Source organism: Silene latifolia, unplaced genomic scaffold (genome assembly GCF_048544455.1).
Source record: "Silene latifolia isolate original U9 population unplaced genomic scaffold, ASM4854445v1 scaffold_128, whole genome shotgun sequence".
NCBI classification, from domain to species: Eukaryota; Viridiplantae; Streptophyta; class Magnoliopsida; order Caryophyllales; family Caryophyllaceae; genus Silene; species Silene latifolia.
The window spans coordinates 1,143,152-1,152,652 of record NW_027413131.1 but is presented as its reverse complement, the minus strand read 5'-3'; the positions used below and the strand labels follow the sequence as shown (position 1 = coordinate 1,152,652).

At 38.0% G+C, this 9,501-nt stretch overlaps 1 protein-coding gene across 1 annotated transcript; it reads left to right on the top strand.

Moving 5' to 3' along the window:
• The first annotated feature begins 557 nt into the window (after positions 1-557).
• On the top strand, positions 558-5,237 carry LOC141637674 (uncharacterized). The gene is made up of 6 exons (XM_074447134.1): positions 558-1,808; positions 2,052-2,301; positions 2,743-3,377; positions 3,498-4,275; positions 4,417-4,542; positions 4,600-5,237. The coding sequence occupies exons 1-6, from the start codon at positions 558-560 to the stop codon at positions 4,785-4,787; spliced, it is 3,228 nt and encodes a 1,075-aa protein (XP_074303235.1). The 3' UTR covers positions 4,788-5,237.
• The last annotated feature ends 4,264 nt before the right edge of the window (positions 5,238-9,501 follow it).

Sequence of the window (9,501 nt, the reverse complement as noted above, 5' to 3'; positions counted from 1 at the left end):
CAAGTTTAGAGATTAATACAAGTTTTCTTGTTGCTTATTGCTTGCGAGCTTTGAGAGTCTTATTTCTTTCTTGCGAGGGAGAGATTAGAGTGTGGTTGATCCTTGCGAGGTGAGAGTCACAAAACCCAGTCGTGTGTGAGTTCGAGTTCCTTGCGAGGGAGGAGAGTTTATTCACGTCATATCCTCTTAATTTTCGTTCCAAAACATATAAAAATCAAATAAAAAGTCTAATATTCCGCTGCGTGTTTCACAACAAAATCGAACAGTCCAACGTCTTTGTTTAAATCCATAAAATCGACTAGATTTTACATCAATTTGGTATCAGAGCAAGGTTATTAATTTGTTTCTTAACAAGTTAATCTTGGGAAGTAAAGATGCCGGGAGAAGCCGATTCCAAAGAAGGGCACCGGTGACGGTTCAGGCACGATTCAAGAACAACTAGATGAGATGAAACAAGCTATGGCCGAGCTAAAGTATATGATGAAGAACCTTCCAATTGGACGAGGTAGAGAACGAAGTCCAAGTCGTAGTAGGTCTCGTGGATCATATTCTCGATGATGCATTCCAAGTCCAAAAAGGAGAACAAGAACGATGATGATCGAGGTCTAAAACTTGACATACCTGATTTTAATGGAGATTTAGATCCCGAAAAGTTTTTGGATTGGATTAGGCAAGCTGAACGAGTTTTCGAATACAAGGAATACGATGAGCATAAGCAATTCAAGGTAGCTATTCTAAAACTTACTAAATATGCATCGTTGTGGTATGAAAACTTGAAAAAACAGAGAAAGCGTGATAAGAAGAGCAAGATTGATACTTGGGAGAAACTTAAGAAGCACCTTATGAGGAGATTCTTACCAAGAGATTATGAGCAAGAAAATTACCTAAAATTGCAATCTTTATCACAAGAAAATCTGTCCGTGGCCGAGTACATTAAAGAATTCGAAAGGATGATGATTGTTTGTGATCTTGAAGAAAAGGAAGAGCTTAGAGTTGCAAGATTCATCAAGGGTCTAATACCATCACTTGCGTCCAAAGTTGAAGTTCAGATTTACAATGGATTTGACGATGTGTGTCGCTTGGCTCTAAAATTCGAAAAGCAAGACAAAACAAAGAAGTCCTATACCTATTCGAAAGGAGCAAGTTCTGGCTCGAGTTCTTATTCTAAACCAACAACGAGCAAGCAAAAGGAAGTTGTGACAGAAGAAGTAAAGGACAAGGGTAAGGGTGTCGTGGAACCTAAGGGTAACTCATTAAGACGCTGTTTTAAATGCCAAGGCTATGGTCACATAGCTAATGAATGTCCACAAAAGAGAGCACTCACCGCTCAAGAATTGCGCAACATAGTTCCAGCATTCGTTCAAACTGAACAGTCCACAGAACTGTCTGATATTGAGGAGGACGAAGAAGAAGGTGTAGCTTATGATGTTGATCCGTTGAGTGAAGAGGAGTGTTTGGTAATTCGTAATCTTCATGTAGAAACAACTCCGGTTGAAGCTGAACAAAGGGAGCAAATATTTCACACTCGTTGCAAGGTACATTCTAAAATTTGCAATCTAATCATTGATAGTGGATCATGTACCAATGTTGTGTCAAAGGAGTTAGTTGATGAGCTGAAATTACAAACCAAGAATCATAATAAGCCATATAAATTGCATTGGTTGAATGGGGATAATGGAATTCAAGTAAGGAAGCAAGCATTAGTTTCTTTGAGTTTGGGACCTTATAATGATGATATTTGGTGCGACGTGATTCCTATGAGTGCGTGCCATATTCTATTGGGACGACCCTGGCAATTTGATCGAAAGGTTGAACATGATGGAAGAACTAACATATATAGTGTGACCAAGGGCAAAACAACATTCAATTTGAAGCCTTTATCGCCTAATAAAATCAAGGAGCTGAAATCAAAGAAGGGGAGCTTATTTATGGAAGCTCGTGAGATTGAAGAGGTTCTAGCTCGTGGAGAACCAGCCTATGTTCTTATGGTTCGTGAATTAGAAGCCAATGGTGAAGGAAGCAGCCGTGAAGTTCAAGGGCTATTAAAAGAGTTTTGCGATGTATTTCCCGAAGAATTACCGGTTGGATTACCTCCTTTAAGAGGTATTGAACATCAAATTGACTTAATTCCAGGAGCTCAGTTGCCAAATAAACCAGCCTATCGTTGTAATCCCGAAGAAGCAAAAGAATTACAAAGACAAGTGCAAGAGTTAATTGATAGGGGTTATGTTCAAGAAAGTTTGAGTCCTTGTGCCGTACCAGCTCTATTGGTTCCAAAGAAAGATGGGACTTGGAGGATGTGTATTGATAGTAGGGCCGTTAACAATATCACAATAAAATATCGATTTCCTATGCCGAGGTTGGATGATATGTTAGACGAGTTGAGTGGGTCACGAGTATTTTCGAAGCTTGATTTACGAAGTGGCTATCATCAAATGAGAATTCGTGAAGGTGACGAATGGAAGACAGCGTTCAAGACTAAGCAAGGGTTGTATGAGTGGCTCGTTATGCCATTTGGTCTTTGCAATGCTCCTAGTTCGTTTATGAGGTTGATGAATGAAGTATTGAGGCCGTTCTTAAACAAGTTTGTTGTGGTGTATCTCGATGACATTCTTATTTATAGCAAGAGCAAAGAGGAACATATTGAACATCTCCGTGAAGTGTTTAAAATGCTACGAAAACAGAAACTATATGGCAAAATGGAGAAGTGTACATTCATGATGCCAAGCGTGGTGTTCCTAGGGTATATTGTTGGTGAGAATGGTGTAAGCATGGATCCGTCCAAAGTGGAGGCAATCAAGGCATGGCCGGTTCCTAAATCAACAACTGAGGTTCGTAGTTTCCATGGTTTGGCTTCGTTTTATCGAAGATTTATTCAAAATTTCAGTACAATCATGGCGCCTATAACCGAGTTGACGAAGAAGGGTGAGTTTGTATGGACTCCTAGTGCAGAGAAGGCATTCGAAGAGGTAAAATCTAAACTAAGCTCCGCACCTGTTTTAACACTTCCTGATTTTGACAAATTGTTCGAAGTTGAGTGTGATGCGAGTGGAGTTGGGATTGGGGCTGTTTTGGTACAAGATAAACGACCAGTAGCTTACTTTAGTGAGAAGTTGGGTGGTGCGCGATTGAATTACTCGACTTATGATAAGGAGTTCTATGCAATTGTGAGAGCATTGGATCATTGGGGTCATTATTTGCGACCTAAACCATTTGTGTTACATTCGGATCATGAAGCATTGAAGCATATTCATGGACAACAGAAGTTAAATCAAAGACATGCCAAGTGGGTTGAGTTTCTACAATCTTTTACTTTCTCATCAAAGTATAAGACGGGAGCTTCTAATGTTGTTGCTGATGCATTGTCTCGAAGACATACTTTATTGATCGAGTTAGATGCGAGAATGCTTGGGTTTGAGCATATCAAAGAGCTGTACAAAACTGATCCAGATTTTGCTAAGGAGATTATTGAGCCAACGGGGTTATATACTGTTCAAGACGGTTATCTGTTCAAAGGCAATCGATTATGTATTCCCAACGGTTCAATTCGAGAGCTTTTGATCCGTGAAGCTCATGGTGGTGCAATAGCTGGACACTTTGGAGTAAACAAGACTAATGATGTTTTGAGTGAGCATTTTTATTGGCCAAAGATGAGCAAAGATGTGCAAGAGATCGTGGCTAAGTGTGTGGTGTGTCAAAAGGCAAAGAGTACGTTCAATAAGGGACTTTATACGCCCCTGCCCGTACCTACACAACCATGGAATGAGGTAAGTATGGACTTTATACTTGGTTTACCTAGAACTCAAAGAGGAAAGGATTCAATTATGGTTGTTGTGGATCGATTTTCAAAGATGGCGCATTTCATCCCATGTCATAAAACCGATGACGCTACTAATATTGCTGAACTTTATTACAAAGAGATTGTTCGATTACATGGTATTCCGCTTACTATTGTGTCGGATCGAGATGTTAAGTTCTTAAGCTACTTTTGGAAGACATTATGGAGGTTGGTTGGAACGAAGTTGTTATTTAGTACTTCTCATCATCCACAAACAGATGGACAAACCGAGGTGACTAATAGAACTTTGGGAAGCTTGTTACGAGGTTTGGTTAGCAAGAGTACGAAAGATTGGGATGTTAAGTTAGCTCATGCTGAGTTTGCATATAACCGAACGCCGTCAATGACTACGGGAAGATCACCATTCGAGATTGTTTATGGGGTGAATCCGTATCTTCCTATTGATTTGGTTCCTATACCAAAGAAAGATGTGTTGAGTTTCGAAGCAAAGGAAAGACAAGCTGCATTTTTTCGAGTTTGTGAGCAAGTTAAAGCACAAATCGAGAAAGCCAATGCTAGATACAAGGAGAAAGCAAATAAACATCGAAAGCAACCTGTTTTCAAAGTTGGGGATTTAGTATGGTTACACTTAAGGAAGGAACGTTTTCCATCCAAGAGGAAGAATAAGTTGATGCCAAGAGCCGATGGACCATTCAAGATACTTGAAAGCTATGGGACTAATGCCTACAAGTTAGAATTGCCAAGTGAGTATGGAGGTGTAAGTGCGACATTCAATGTTGGAGATTTGTCACCATACTTAGATGACGAAAATTTGAGGTCAAATTCTCAAAAAGAAGGGGAGAATGATGCAGGAGCACTCGAAGAAAATGAAAATGAAGTCTTAATTAGTCGAAATGTAACTCACATTTCTGAAGGTTTCAAAATGGGCTCAAGTATCGTGAATATGATAGCATGGAGAAGTCAAGGTGACGGGTTGGAGTCCGTCTAAGTCAACACGCCAACCAAGGAGGGTCAAGGTCGGTGCTGATGGAGGTGTTTAAGATTATTAGTTTCTTTATTTTTGCTTTCCTAATTCTAGTCAATAAATTTAAGGTAGTGTTGTTATTTCCTTATAGTTTCTTTCCTAATCTTAGCAAGATTGTAATAAGGCAATTTGCCATAATATGGGTCGGATTTCCTAATCAGTTTAGGACAAGTTAAGGAAGTTTAGGGAAGGGAGGTCGGTTTCCTTATAGTATAAATAGGGACTTTTGTATTCAGTTTTATTCATTCAAGTTTAGAGATTAATACAAGTTTTCTTGTTGCTTATTGCTTGCGAGCTTTGAGAGTCTTATTTCTTTCTTGCGAGGGAGAGATTAGAGTGTGGTTGATCCTTGCGAGGTGAGAGTCACAAAACCCAGTCGTGTGTGAGTTCGAGTTCCTTGCGAGGGAGGAGAGTTTATTCACGTCATATCCTCTTAATTTTCGTTCCAAAACATATAAAAATCAAATAAAAAGTCTAATATTCCGCTGCGTGTTTCACAACAAAATCGAACAGTCCAACGTACTGTTTAAATCCATAAAATCGACTAGATTTTACATCAAATGAACAAGAACAAATGGTTCACACAACGAGTCATAAAGACTAATAAACAAGAACAAATGGTTCTCACAACGAGTCACAAGGACTAATGAACTAGAACAACTGATTATCACACAACGAGTCACAAGGACTAATTAACAAGGACAAATGATTCACACAACGAGTCACAAGGACTAATGAACAAGGACAAATGGTTCACACAACGAGTCACAAGGACTAATAAAAAAGAACAAATGGTTCACACAATGAGTCACAAGGACTAATGAACTAGAACAAATGATTATTACACAACGAGTCACAAGGACTAATTAACAAGGATAAATGATTCACACAACGAGTCACAAGGACTAATGAACAAAGGCAAATGGTTTACAACGAGTCACAAGGACTAATTAATAAGGACAAATGATTTACACAACGAGTCACAATGACAAATGAAGTAGAACAAATGATTCACCCAAGGAGTCACAATGACTAATGAACAAGGACAAATGGTACACACAACGAGTCACAAGGACTAATGAACAAGGACAAATGATTCACACAACGAGTCACAAGGACTAATGAACAAGAACAAATGGTTCACACAACGAGTCACAAGGACTAATGAACAAGAACAAATGGTTCACACAACGAGTCACAAGGACTAAAAAATTAGAACAAATGATTTACACAACGAGTCACAATGACTAATAAACAAGGACAAATGGTTTACACAAGGAGTCACAAGGACTAATTAACAAGGTCAAATGATTTACATAACGAGTCATAATGAATAATGAAGTAGGACAAATGATTCACAAAACGAGTCACAATGACTAATGAACTAGAACAAATGATTCACACAAGGAGTCACAATGACTAATGAACAAGGACAAATGGTTCACACAACGAGTCACAAGGACTAATGAACAAAGACAAATGGTTTACAACGAGTCACAAGGACTAATTTACAAGGACAAATGATTTACACAAAGAGTCAGAAGGACTAATGAACAAGAACAAATCGTTCACACAACGAGTCACAAAGACTAATGAACTAGAACAAATGATGTACACAACGAGTCACAATGACTAATAAACAAGGACAAATGGTTCACACAATGAGTCACAAGGACTAATAAACAAGGAGAAATGATTCACACAATGAGTCACAAGGACTAATGAACAAGAACAAATGGTTCACACAACGAGTCATAAAGACTAATAAACAAGAACAAATGGTTCACACAACGAGTCACAAGGACTAATGAACTAGAACAAATGATTTACACAATGAGTCAGAAGGACTAACTAACAAGGATAAATGATTCACACAACGAGTCACAATGACTAATGAACAAAGACAAATGGTTTACAACGAGTCACAAGGACTAATTAACAAGGACAAATGATTTACACAGCGAGTCACAATGGCAAATGAACTAGAACAAATAATTCACACAAGGAGTCACAATGACTAATGAACAAGGGCAAATGGTTCACACAACGAGTCACAAGGACTAATGAACAAGGACAAATGATTCACACAACGAGTCACAAGGACTAATGAACAAGAAGAAATGATTCACACAATGAGTCACAAGGACTAATGAACAAGAACAAATGGTTCACACAACGAGTGAGAAAGACTAATAAACAAGAACAAATGGTTCACACAACGAGTCACAAGGACTAATGAACTAGAACAACTGATTTTCACACAACGAGTCACAAGGACTAATTAACAAGGACAAATGATTCACACAACGAGTCACAAGGACTAATGAACAAGGACAAATGGTTCACACAACGAGTCACAAGGACTAATAAAAAAGAACAAATGGTTCACACAATGAGTCACAAGGACTAATGAACTAGAACAAATGATTATTACACAACGAGTCACAAGGACTAATTAACAAGGATAAATGATTCACACAACGAGTCACAAGGACTAATGAACAAAGGCAAATGGTTTACAACGAGTCACAAGGACTAATTAACAAGGACAAATGATTTACACAACGAGTCACAATGACAAATGAAGTAGAACAAATGATTCACACAAGGAGTCACAATGACTAATGAACAAGGACAAATGGTACACACAACGAATCACAAGGACTAATGAACAAGGACAAATGATTCACACAACGAGTCACAAGGACTAATGAAAAAGAACAAATGGTTCACACAACGAGTCACAAGGACTAATGAACAAGAACAAATGGTTCACACAACGAGTCACAAGGACTAAAAAATTAGAACAAATGATTTACACAACGAGTCACAATGACTAATAAACAAGGACAAATGATTTACACAACGAGTCACAATGACAAATGAAGTAGAACAAATGATTCACACAAGAAGTCACAATGACTAATGAACAAGGACAAATGGTACACACAACGAGTCACAAGGACTAATGAACAAGGACAAATGATTCACACAACGAGTCACAAGGACTAATGAACAAGAACAAATGGTTCACACAACGAGTCACAAGGACTAATGAACAAGAACAAATGGTTCACACAACGAGTCACAAGGACTAAAAAATTAGAACAAATGATTTACACAACGAGTCACAATGACTAATAAACAAGGACAAATGGTTTACACAAGGAGTCACAAGGACTAATTAACAAGGTCAAATGATTTACATAACGAGTCATAATGAATAATGAACTAGGACAAATGATTCACAAAACGAGTCACAATGACTAATGAACTAGAACAAATGATTCACACAAGGAGTCACAATGACTAATGAACAAGGACAAATGGTTCACACAACGAGTCACAAGGACTAATGAACAAAGACAAATGGTTTACAACGAGTCACAAGGACTAATTTACAAGGACAAATGATTTACACAAAGAGTCAGAAGGACTAATGAACAAGAACAAATCGTTCACACAACGAGTCACAAAGACTAATGAACTAGAACAAATGATGTACACAACGAGTCACAATGACTAATAAACAAGGACAAATGGTTCACACAATGAGTCACAAGGACTAATAAACAAGGAGAAATGATTCACACAATGAGTCACAAGGACTAATGAACAAGAACAAATGGTTCACACAACGAGTCATAAAGACTAATAAACAAGAACAAATGGTTCACACAACGAGTCACAAGGACTAATGAACTAGAACAAATGATTTACACAACGAGTCACAAGGACTAATTAACAAGGATAAATGATTCACACAACGAGTCACAATGACTAATGAACAAAGACAAATGGTTTACAACGAGTCACAAGGACTAATTAACAAGGACAAATGATTTACACAGCGAGTCACAATGGCAAATGAACTAGAACAAATAATTCACACAAGGAGTCACAATGACTAATGAACAAGGGCAAATGGTTCACACAACGAGTCACAAGGACTAATGAACAAGGACAAATGATTCACACAACGAGTCACAAGGACTAATGAACAAGAAGAAATGATTCACACAATGAGTCACAAGGACTAATGAACAAGAACAAATGGTTCACACAACGAGTGACAAAGACTAATAAACAAGAACAAATGGTTCACACAACGAGTCACAAGGACTAATGAACTAGAACAACTGATTATCACACAACGAGTCACAAGGACTAATTAACAAGGACAAATGATTCACACAACGAGTCACAAGGACTAATGAACAAGGACAAATGGTTCACACAACGAGTCACAAGGACTAATAAAAAAGAACAAATGGTTCACACAATGAGTCACAAGGACTAATGAACTAGAACAAATGATTATTACACAACGAGTCACAAGGACTAATTAACAAGGATAAATGATTCACACAACGAGTCACAAGGACTAATGAACAAAGGCAAATGGTTTACAACGAGTCACAAGGACTAATTAAAAAGGACAAATGATTTACACAACGAGTCACAATGACAAATGAAGTAGAACAAATGATTCACACAAGGAGTCACAATGACTAATGAACAAGGACAAATGGTACACACAACGAATCACAAGGACTAATGAACAAGGACAAATGATTCACACAACGAGTCACAAGGACTAATGAAAAAGAACAAATGGTTCACACAACGAGTCACAAGGACTAATGAACAAGAACAAATGGTTCACACAACGAGTCAC